This window comes from Carcharhinus amblyrhynchos, chromosome 3, assembly GCF_965287045.1.
Source record: "Carcharhinus amblyrhynchos chromosome 3, sCarAmb.v2.hapA, whole genome shotgun sequence".
NCBI lineage: Eukaryota > Metazoa > Chordata > Chondrichthyes > Carcharhiniformes > Carcharhinidae > Carcharhinus > Carcharhinus amblyrhynchos.
The window spans coordinates 5,941,397-5,953,711 of NC_137326.1; the positions used below are offsets into that span (position 1 = coordinate 5,941,397).

A 12,315-nucleotide genomic window follows, 5' to 3' on the forward strand; every position below is an offset into this window, starting at 1 on the left:
GAGAACTTAGCGTGGCCAATGCACCTTAACCAGCACATCTTTCAGACTGTGGGAGGAAACCGGAGCACCAGGAGGAAACCCACACAGACACGGGGAGAATGTGCAGGCTCCTCACAGACAGTGACCCAAGCAGGGAATCGAATCCAGATCCCTGGCACTATGAGGCAGCAGTGCAAACCACTGTGCCACCATGTCGCCCCATGGGTCTTGATCTGCTCTGGCTGGGGGTGCGAGGTGAGGATGATGGGAAATGCATGGCCTGTCCTCACAAGTGCCAACATCATCTCTTTGTGAATTCTTGGCACTGGAGATGGGGTCAGTGTCATATCGCAAACAAAATGCTACCCACAATGCAAAATGCTGCCCCAGACCTTCCTCTGAAACTTGCCTCAGGGTCAACAATAAATGGAGCGCAATGAAAATCAGACCCAGGACGCGCTATTTGAATACATCCCTGACAAATATAAAACTGTCACCTGATGACAAACGGGTCCCACATACAATGAATTTGGACTGTTAATCCAGTTCACCCAAATATAGACCAGTGCAAAGTTACACCTAATTTATCATGATTTAGTCATATTACTCAGAGATCAAGGGTGGCCTTTGTGGAAAATTAGAAAACATTCAACCAATTATACAAATGGCATGTCTCTGAGATTGAGAATCAGATTCATCATGTCAGTGTAGAGGGAGCTTTACTCTGTATCTAACCCCGTGCTGTACCTGTCCTGGGAGTGTTTGATGGGGGACAGTGTAGAGGGAGCTTTACTCTGTATCTAACCCCGTGCTGTACCTGTCCTGGGAGTGTTTGATGGGGGGACAGTGTAGAGGGAGCTTTACTCTGTATCTAACCCCGTGCTGTACCTGTCCTGGGAGTGTTTGATGGGGGGACAGTGTAGAGGGAGATTTACTCTGTATCTAACCCCGTGCTGTACCTGTCCTGGGAGTGTTTGATGGGGGGACAGTGTAGAGGGAGATTTACTCTAAGTAACCCAGTGGTTTTGCTGATTTGGAATTATTGATGTCAGCACTGAGTGACTGGATTGGGAATGTTTTCATTTCCCAGTGTTGCATCCCTCATCTTACGGAGCATAAAATATCCAAGTTCTATTTTCAGTGAAGGGGCATTGGGGGAAATGGGGAATGTGGACAACATTGGAGATCCTGTAATGGTGCAGAGGAAATGCATTTCAAACTGGGTCGGGCTGAGTTGGGGGTCAGTGAGTGCCAAATCTGTATGATTTAACTGGAAGCAATTGATGGATTTTTTTTGGATGTGCTGGGAAGCAATAATGGAGACTCTTCACCTGTGACCCACAGGATAGTGTGTGATATGGAGAAGGCCGACCCTCAGACAGCAAAGAAAGGATACGTGGAAGTTTGCGTTGTGAACTGCGATGATGAGTATCGAGCAATCTCGTCCGAGCCCTTCACCTTTGTGGTAAGAGTTGAAACTGGAGTGAATCTTTTGAGTCCCTATTCCATCGGTGAGCTTGCCATGCATCGAGAACAGTCCCACCAAGAGCGGTTCCCCTCTCTCCAAGGAAGTGTTGGGTGTGAAGAAGCAATTCCAACCTTGGAGATCCCATTGGTGCCGAACTGGTCTGCCTTGGCACTGACTCTTGCACTCTCACCCCTGATCATTGCACACACAAGTATAGGCCACCTCATAGAATCCCTACCATGCAGAAAGAGGCCATTCGGCCCATCAAGTCTGCACCGACTCTCCAATAGAGCAGCATGGACAAACTCCTCCACGTTCCCCCTCGTCCCCCGCCCTAGGGTAGATGCAGGGAGGATGTTCTCGATGGTGGGGGAGTCCAGAAGCAGGAGTCACAGTCTGAGGATTCGGGATAGACCATTTAGGATGAAGGTGAGGAGACATTTCTTCACCCAAGGAGTGGTGAGCCTGTGGAATTCATTACCACAGGAAGTAGTTGACGCCAAAACATTGAATGTATTCAAGAGGTGGCTGGATATAGCACTTGGGGCGAATGGGAATCGAAGGTTATGGGGAGAAAGTAGGGTTGGGCTATTGAATTGGATGATCAGCCATGATTGTATTGAATGGCAGAGGTGCCTCGTAGGGCCAAATGGCCTCCTCCTTCTCCTATCTTCTATGTTTCTATGAATTTTCTCAGCCAGAGATTGGTGAATCTACCCTGTGCAACTCATTGCCACAGAAGGCTATGGAGACCAGGTCATTGAGTGTCTTTAGGACAGAGATAGATAGGTTCTTGATCAATAAGGAGATCAAGGGTTACGGGGAGAAAGCCAGGGGAATGGGGATGAGAATCATATCAGCCATGATTGAATGGTGGAGCAGACTCGATGGGCTGAAAGGCCTGATTCTGCTCCTATGTCTTACGATCTGTCCCTGTATTGAGAGAATGCTTCATTTTCAGAGATTAAACCAAGATCTCCACCTGCTCTCTTAGATAGATGTAAAAGATCTTGTGCCATTAGTAGAGGAAGAACAGGGAATACTTACTAAGATAAGGTGAACAGTTGGAAGCTTTTTCCCCCGGGGCAGAAATGACAATTACAAGGGGGCACAAGTTGAAGGTAAGGAGGAGGGGGGGAAGGTTCAGTGGAGGTGTGCGGGGGAAGTTTTTTGCACAGAGGGTGATGGGGGCCTGGAATGCATTGCCAAGAGAGATGGTTGAGGCAGATACATTAGCAACATTTAAGATGTATCTTGATAGACACATGATCTAGATAGGACAACATGATCAGTGCAGGTTTGTGTGGGTGGAAGATTCTGTTCCTGTGCTGTACCGTTCTTTGTTGTATGCAATATACAGCTCAGAGACAGGCCATTCAGCCCAACATGCCCATGTTAGTGCGTATGCCCCGCACGCAGCTTCCACCTCACACTGTCAACAGGTTCTTTGTTCTACAAAGGCGAAATACTGCAGATGCTGGAATCTGAAACAAAACAGCAAATGCTGGAAAATCTCAGCAGGTCTGACAGCACCTGTGGGGAGAGAATAGAGCCAGCGTTTCGAGTCTGGCCCCCAAGTGCCTTTCCTGCCTGCAAAAAAACGGGGGGTGGTGGAGAATCCCGGCCCCCACCTCCTGTAATCCACTTCTCTTGTCCGCCTCTGTTGATGATTCAGCCAGTTTGTTTACAAAGATCAGCATTTCTCTTTCTCTTTCCCTCCCCCGTCGCTAAGACTCCGAAGTTTACCAAGGTGATACCTGCCCAGGGACCGGTGTCCGGAGGCAGTCGAGTGACGATCGTGGGGCTGCACCTTGATGCCGGCAGCTCGGTGAAGGCTTACATCGGCGAAAACAGCATTTGTCATTTCCAAAGGTGAGAGTGGAAAGCACTACGACGCAGAGGTTAATCCCCTTTCCCTCACTTCGTAACCTGGTCAAAGTGTTTGGGAGTGTGTTAACTGTTATACATCAATCTTCAGAGATTCTTTAACATAACAACCTGACACTCACTTTAAGTGAATAATTAATAAGTTATTTATTTAACCAACCAGGAACTTTAACTAAATGAGTAACATATTAATTAAATAAAAGCAAAATACTGTGGATGTAGAATCTGAAGTGAAAACGCTGGAAAATCTCAGCAGGTCTGGCAGCATCTGTATGGAGAGGAAAGAGCAGATTGCAGATATAGAACCCTACAGTGCAGAAAGAGGTCCTTCGGCCCATCGAGTCTGTACCGATTACCCTTTGTCAAACCTAAAAGGCACGTTAATTATATTAATTAATTAATTAACATATTAATTAAAGGAAGGTTCGATTGAAACACTGTTCAAATAAAGGCAAGGACCTTTCAGTACCAAAACGGTAGCAACAGAATTTTAGCCAATCTCAAAAAATATAGACAACCCATTCTGATGGCATTTTGAAAGCTTTGGAGTTTTTGCTGGTGATTTCTCTGTCTGTTAGTTTTTTCTAATTTGACATCCTGTTTTTCGATAGATGGAGAATCCTCTTCAGAGATAGTTTGTTAGCTGGCAGGGTGTAAGGGAGATTTGCGGGGGAGGTTTCTCGCACAGGGAGTGGTGGGTGCCTGGAACGCGCTGCCGGAGGAGGTGGTGGAAGCAGGCACATTAGCAACATTTATGAGGCATCTGGACAGGCACATGAATAGGGAGGGCATAGAGGAATATGGACCGAATAAGGACAGAAGGTTTTGTTTAGTTAGGGCATCACGATCAGCATGGGCTTGGAGGGCTGAAGGGCCTGTTACTTTACATTGTTTTTTCTAATTTTTTGTAATCTGCCCTGCTGTGCTGGGTATTGTATTCTGTCACTTGTTTGCTCCCCTCATTCTCTCATATTGTATTTTAGTGACTCTATTCTCTGTTCTTGTTTACAGGAGAAATTCAGGGGAGATCATCTGTGTGACGTCCGCATCGACAAGGGGAATTGGCCCGGCTTCCATCCTTGTCCATATCAACAGAGCTCAGCTGCTCAACCCCAGTGTGAAATACAACTATACAGAAGATCCCACCATCTCCAAGATCGAGCCCGAGTGGACCATTTCCAGGTAAGTGTTCTTGGCAACCGAGAATGGTCACCAACCATCACTTCATCATCTCTGTCTCTGCTCAGTGGGTCAATTCTTATCTCGAGATGCTTCTAAACTAGTCAAAAATTGGGAAGGTTGAATAAAGTTAGAAGGGAGAATTGAGGTCTTGTGGCGCAGTGAGTTAGCATCCCTGCCCCTGAGCCAGAAGATCCGGCTTTGAATCCCACCCAAGGACTTTGATTTGATTTGATTTATTATTGTCACATGTATTAACATGCAGTGAAAAGTATTATTCTTGCGTGCTATACAAACAAAGCATACTGTTCATAGAGAAGAAACAGAGAGAGTACAGAATGTAATATTATGGTCATAGCTAGGGTGTAGAGAAAGATCAATTTAAGTGTGAGGTAGGTCCATCCAAAAATCTGATGGCAGCAGGAAAGAAACTTCTTGAGTCAGTTGGTATGTGCTTTTGTATCCTTTTCCTGACGGAAGAAGGTGGAAGAGAGAGTGTCCAGGGTGCATGGGCTCATTAATTATGTTGGCTGCTTTGCCGAGGCAACGGGAAATGTAGACAGAGTCAATGGATGGGAGGCTGGTTTGCGTGATGGACTGGGCTACGGTCATTGGTTGGTTTCCTTGATGGCCAAGGAAGGTGTGTTCATAACGCAGTCAGACAGGTTGAGTGTCAACCTGCAAAATCATCCCTAACGTGCTCGTGGCTGTTGGTAAGAGCTGGTCACGCCTTCTATTCTCTCTGTGGGCTGCCATTAGCAGCCTTTCCCCTTGTTTCTGTGTCTATGACTCATCTTTCATTCCCCCACCCCTGCAGTATAAATACCTCCCACTTTTATCTTTAAGAAAGGGTTACCTGGACTCGAAACGTCCGCTCTTTTCTCTCCTTACGGGTGCTGCCAAGACCTGCTGAGACTTTCCAGCGTTTTCTCTTTTGGTTTCGGATTCCAGCATCCGCAGTAATTTGTTTTCGTTAAGCGGGAGAGACGGCCGGACTGGAATTGTCTGGCTCTTCAGGCCAGCGGGGATTCTCTGGTCCCGCTGCAGCCGGGTGACTCCAGCACCCATGGGGCAAGTTTCCTGGGGAGGCACTCTCACACGATGCGGCCAATCCCTGGCAGAGGGAGCCCTGGATTTCGAGACACTGTCAGTTTGCGTTGGGTTGAGGCAAGGAAGATTGGTGGAAAGGGGGAATTATTCATGAGTTAATGGTGCTCTCTGAGAAATCTTGCACAAAAAAACTGCAGCAAATGTCGGCTTTTGTTAACTGCCCCTCACAGACTGACATCGTGCATTATTCATTTGTTTTGCTTGCTTCCAGCTGACAAGGATGGATTGTGCCTTTTCAGAGCTTAAATGTCCCATTTTCTGGGGACATTTTCTGCAATTTTAAAGTTCTGGTTGACTCTTACAAACTCTTACAGCAGAGAAAGTGAGGTCACTCTGGCTAATGCCGCTCTGCTCAAGTTAGCCCAAATTAGCCCCACATCCCATACTCCACCCGCAGAGCTCTCCAAACTATCCTTTCTCAAATTCAGGCGTCATAAATGTAAGCTAGCCATTGGTCAATCGATGGGGCACTTCAGGAGAACTTTCTTCACTCAGAGAATCTTTAGAATGTGGAAATCTCCACCACTTAACAATGTTTGAATTGAATAGCGTTGGTGTATTCACAGAGAAACTGGATAAGCACAGTGTGGGAGGAAAGAGTAGGAATACAGGCTGATGGGGATTAGCTGAAGAGGCTCCTTTGGACCTTACACTTCCCTCTGCCTTGGCAAAGCAGCCAGCATAATCAAGAACCCCACGCACCCCGACATTCTCTCTTTCATCTTCTTCCCTTGGGGAAAAAGATACAAAAGTCTGAGGTCACATACCGAGCGACTCAAGAACAGCTTCTTCCCTGCTGCCATCAGACTTTTGAATGGACCTACCTCACATTAAGTTGATCCTTCTCTACGTCCTAGCTGTGACTGTAACACTACATTCTGCACTCTCTCCTTTCCTTCTCTATGAGCGGTATCCTTTGTCTGTCGAGCGTGCAAGAAACAATGCTTTTCACTGTCTCCTAATACATGTGACAATAATAAATCAAATCAAAATCACAAGCATGGACCATTGGGCCGAATGGCCTGTTATTGTGCTGTAGAATCTATGTAAAAATTCAAATGAATTCCAACTGGGGAACTGGAGCCACACAAGATGGTCCCAGTTCATTTTCTGTTGACATTTATCTGCTCTGGTTTTGTCTGGTTGGTTTTGTGTCTGACATTAAGAGACCGCCAACTGAAGTAGTGAGGGAGCTGCACAGTCGGAGTGTCTGTTTCTGCTTATTAAATGGATAGTACCCTTTACACACCCTCTCTTAACCCGAAGCCACAGAGCTTGTGTTGCAAGTAGGCAAGTACGCAGGCCACCAGGATTCCCAAGTCATTTCCTCAGCCTCCCAGTCCGTTCCGTGCAGGAGAGTCGCTATTCGATCTTTTGCTTTGTTAATCTGTGGGAAGTAGCTAACCAGGTTGATGTTGGTTTCCTATCCATCATTGCCCATGGGAAGGTGGTGGTGAGCTGCCTTCTTGAAATGCTGCAGTCCCTGAGGTGTAGGTACACCCCACAGTGTGGTCAGGGACGGAGTTCCAGGATTTTGATCTAGCGACAATGGAGGAATTGGTGTAGGGTCTGTTCTCTTCTTTAGAATAGACTTAGGCACAACTGGTTCGAAGCAGAACCTCTTTATTCAGCATCATTTAAAATCAGCATTTACAAAAAGCAAAAGATATTAATTTACTGGCAAGAGAGAAAGTTGGGGACAAGCTTCGCAGCCAGTCCCTGCATGGACCTGAACTTAGAACCTTGCAGGACTGAACTGCACTAAAAAACAGATAGTTGTCACTAATAATATACGAGTTCTCCATCTGTGTTGTGAAATAGCTGCGTACGCACTGTCTCTAACTTTCATAAACAATTGGCAGCTGTGACCATGAAGGCATTGTTTATTATAACTTTGTTTGCCTTGTACTTTCGAAGAATGTAGCCAATTTCCAAGCTCAAAACCTGAATTCCCAGCTGAGTTTTGAAATGTGGTCAAGTTAGCTTTAAAGCATAGCACGAGTTGTTACATTAGGCAGAAATACCTTAAAATGAAGTCTCTTAACTAAAGCAAACCATACAGGGGATCCCACATAAGGCGATATATTTCCAAGTCAGGATGGTGAGTGGCTTGCAGGGGATTCCCATGTCGTCGCTGCCCTTGTCCTTTGAGATAGGCTGTGAGTTGGGAGGGGCTGTCAAAGGAGCTTTGGAGAGTTGGTACAGAGCACCTTGTGGATAATGCACACGGCTCCCACTGTGTGTTGGTGGTGAAGGGAGTGAATGTTTATGTTGGTGGATGGGATTCTAATCAGGCAAGCTGCTTTGTTCCGGATGGTGTTGACCTCTTTGAGTTTCACTGGAGCTGCACACATCCAGGCAGATACACCCACAGTGCTGTTGGGAAGGGAGTTTCAGAATTTAACCCCATGATAATGAAGGAAATGGAGATGAATTTCAACATCTGCTGTATGTGATTTTGCAAAGTGGAGTATAGATTAAAGAAAATGAACACTGATGTGATGCTGAGTATTGGGCATATGGTGCTTTGTACAGTAAGAATACACTGTTCATCTGGGTGTGTTAACTCTGAGATCACATACCAACTGATTCAAAAACAGCTTCTTCCCTGCTGCCATCAGACTTTTGAATGGACCTACCTTATATTAAGTTGATCTTTCTTTGCACCCCAGCTATGACTGTAACACTATATTCTGCACTCTCTCCTTTCCTTCTCCCCTGTACAATATGAACGATATGCTTTGCCTGTAAAATGTGCAAGAAACTATACTTTTCACTGTATACTAATGCATGTGACAATAATAAATCAAATCAAATATTTTCCTTGCGATTGGAAACACCAATCCTGGTGGTGGTATACTAGTTATTTGAGTACCTGTAAGTGACTTCACTGTCTTCTGTGGTTTCTGTCTGGACTGATGAGTCCAGTGTGCGATTGACATGGACAGCCACAGAACCAGCTTGCCTTGGGGATCTTCTGCAACTGCTCCACATCTGCCTTCCTCTGGGCACCGCTGGGTGTCGGGAATCTGGCGTGGTTGGTCCTCTGAGCCTGCTGAACCAAATTTCAGCGCTGACCTCCACATCAGTCCGGTCAGCTGCAGTGTTTCTCCAAGAGCCTTTTACAGAAGGCCCCAACGAACATTCTCTAGGGGAAGAGCAGCAGGTAAGCTGCTCCTCTAGAAAGCCAGCACAGACCTGATGGGCTGAATGACCCCCCTCTTCTGCTGTGACGATTCTGTGCAACTGTGTAACTATCTTGGAGCGAACATGAACACGATGACAAAACATTGAATGTATTCAAGAGGAGGATGGATATAGCACTTGGGGGTGAGTGGGGTCAAAGGTTATGGGGAGAACGCAGGATTAGGCTATTGAGTTGGATGATCAGCCATGATCGTGATGAATGGTGGAGCAGGTTCGAAGGGCCAAATGGCCTACTCCTATCTTCTATATTTCTAAAGACACCCTTAAAAAGAACCTTACAAACCTCCACATTGGAGACCGCCTCTCTTGAGAAGTGAACTTGTATAAAAATGGGGAGGTGTTGCATTCCCAAAGATTGGTATTGATTCTTCCTGACAAAAATGAAATGGCGGAAAATGGCATTGAAAAGGGAATTCTCGACTTAGTCAGTTCTTTGTACAGGGTAGCACAGTGGTTAGCACTGCTGCCTCACAGCGCCAGGCACCTGGGTTCAATTCCGGCCTCAGGTCACTGTCTCTGTGTGGAGTTTGTATGTTCTCCCCATGTCTGTGTGGGTTTCCTCCAAAGATGTATGGGTTAGGTTGATTGGCCATGCTAAATTGACCCTCGTGTCCGGGGGATTAGCAGGGTAGATGAGGAATAGGGCCTGGGTGTGATTGTGGTCGATACAGACTTGTTTAAAGTTTACTTATTAGTTTCACAAGTAGGCTTACGTTAACACCGCAATGAAGTTACTGTGAAAATCCCTGAGTCGCCACAGTCCGGTGCCTGTTCGGGTGCACTGAGGGAGAATTTAGCATGGTTAATTCACCTAACCTTTCAGACTGTGGGAGGAAACCCACGCAGACATGGGGAGAATGTGCAAACTCCTCACAGACAGTGACCCGAGCCAGTGTTTGAACCCGGGACCCTGGTGCTGTGAGGCAGCAGTGCTAGCCACTGTGCCACCCACAACTTGATGGGCCGAATGGTCTCCTTCTGCACTGTAGGGATTCTATGACTAATATAATTGACAAAAGAACCATGAGGACACAATGATGATATAGTGAATCATAGAATCCTACAGTGCAGAAGGAGGCCATTCACCTCATCGAGTCTACACTGGCCACAATCCCACCCAGGCCCTATTCTGATAACCCCACATATTTACCTTACTAATCTCCCTGACGTGAAGGGTCAATTTAACATGGCCAATCAATGTAACCTGCACATTTTTGGAGTGTGGGAGTAAACTGGAGCACCTAGAGGAAACCCACGCAGACATGGGGAGAACATGCAGACTCCGCACAGACAGCGACCCAAGGCTGGAATTGAACCCGGGTCCCTGGCACTGTGAGGCAGCTAACCACTGTGGCACCGTGCCTCCCATTGAGTGACTGAGCTGGAACCCATGGCTTGAAAGGGGACTGGAAACAGAGTCACCAGTGGCTAAAATAAAATGGATGGAATAAACATAAGATGGGGATAAAATACGTGAAACAATGTGGGCATGAAGATTGGGAATGCTGAACAAAATTCCAAGCAATGATCTAATAGTTGTGTGTTATTCTCTCTCTGTTCCTTTGCCTGCTCTGATTGCCACGTGAAGTGGGGGGACTCCACTCATTGTAACAGGGACCAACCTCGCCACCATACAGGAACCAAGGATCCGAGCAAAATATGGCAGCGTACAGTCAACCAACGTAAGTATAAAAACTTTGTTTTTAATGACACACAATTCCTCAAATTTACAGTGCAGAGGGAAGGCTGAACAGGCTATCAGTGGTGTCCTTATCTGAGGAAGGAGGCCTTTGCTATACAGGGACAGCAGCGCAGGTTTACCAGGCTGACTCCTGGGACGGCAGGTCTGTCAAATGAGGAGAGACTAAGTCGGTTAGGATTATATTCACTGGAGTTTAGATGAGTGAGAGAGGATCTCGTAGAAACTTATAAAATTCTAACAGGGTAAATTCTAACAGGGTAAGAATGTTCCTAGTGGTGGGGGAGTCCAGAACTAGTCATAGTTTGAAGATAAGGGATAAACCTTGTAGGATTGAGGTGAGGAGAAATTTCTTCACCTAGAGGGTGGTGAATGTATGGAATTCACTATCACAGAAGTTGAGGCCAAAACGTTGTGTGATTTCAAAGAAGAAGTTAAATATAGCTCTTGGGGCTAAAGGGGTCTAGAATCATAGAACCCCTACAGTGCAGAAGAAGGCCATTTGGCCCATTATGTCTTCGCCAACCACAATACTACCCAGGCCCTATCCCCGTCACCTCACATATTTACCCCACTAACCTACACATCCTGGGATATTAAGGGGCAACTTAGCATGGCCAATCAACTTAACCCACACATCTTTGGACTGTGGGAGGAAACCGGAGCACCTAGAGGAAGCCCACACAGATATGGGGAGAACGTGCAGACTCCACACAGGCAGTGACCCAAACCAGGAATCGAACCCAGGTCCCTGGAGCTGTGAGGCAGCAGTGCTAACCCACTGTGCCACCGGTTATGAGAGGAAGGGGAAAATCAGGATATTGAATTTGATGATCAGCCATGATCAAAATGAATGCGGAGCAGGCTCGGAGGGCCGAATGGCCTACTCTTGCTTCTATGTTTCTATGCTTCCAGAACTAGGGGTCATTGTTTGAGGATAAGGGGTAAATGTTTTAGAACTGCGGTGAAGAGAAATTTCTTCACCCAGGCACTGTAGTTTTCTCCCACAGTCCGAAAGACGTGCTGGTTAGGGTGCGTTGGCAATGCTAAATTCTCCGTCAGTGTACCTGGATTTTCACATTAACTTCATTGCAGTGTTAATGTAAGCCTATTTGTGACACTAATAAATAAACTTATAAAAGCTTTAAAAAAAAACAATAAAACCCACTTCTTCATAAAAGTCCTTGGTCACCAGTCCTCACCTTATTCTCTGCCCATACAAGAAAACGCTGAGGCTGGGGTCAGTTTAAAATATTTTTGATTTGATTTGATTTATTATTTTCACATGTATTAATATACAGTGAAAAGCATTGTTTCTTGCGTGCTACACAGACAAAGCATACCGTTCATAGAGAAAGGAGAGAGTGCAGAATGTGGTGTCACAGTCGTAACTAGGGTGTAGAGAAAGATCAACTCAATGCAAGGTAGGTCCATTCAAAAGCCTGATGGCAGCAGGGAGGAAGCTGTTCTTGAGTCGGTTGGTACGCGACCTCAGACTTCTGTATCTTTTTCCTGAGGGAAGAAGGTGGAAGAGAGAATGTCCGGGGGTATGGGGTCCTTAATTATGCTGCTTTGTCGATGCAGGAGGAAGTGTAGACAGAATCAGTGGATGGGAGGCTGGTTTGTGTGATGGATTGGGCTACATTCACGACCTTTTGTAGTTTCTTGCGGTCTTGGGCAGAGCAGGAGCCCAGACCAAGCTGTGATACAACTAGAAAGAATGCTTTCTATGGGGCATCTGTAAAAGTTGGCGAGGGTTGCAGCTGACATGCCAAACTTCCTCAGT

At 46.2% G+C, this 12,315-nt stretch overlaps 1 protein-coding gene across 2 annotated transcripts in view; it reads left to right on the forward strand.

The window, feature by feature from the left end:
* LOC145363348 (plexin-A1-like) overlaps positions 1 to 12,315 on the forward strand; it is a 506,974-nt gene that overhangs the window by 409,370 nt on the left and 85,289 nt on the right. For both annotated transcript variants that reach the window (XM_080218652.1, XM_080218653.1), the window contains exons 14-17: positions 1,324 to 1,444; positions 3,180 to 3,319; positions 4,346 to 4,516; positions 10,419 to 10,512. In XM_080218652.1, the coding sequence (XP_080074778.1) occupies positions 1,324 to 1,444; positions 3,180 to 3,319; positions 4,346 to 4,516; positions 10,419 to 10,512 (526 nt within the window). The remainder of the gene's footprint in view (positions 1 to 1,323; positions 1,445 to 3,179; positions 3,320 to 4,345; positions 4,517 to 10,418; positions 10,513 to 12,315) is intronic.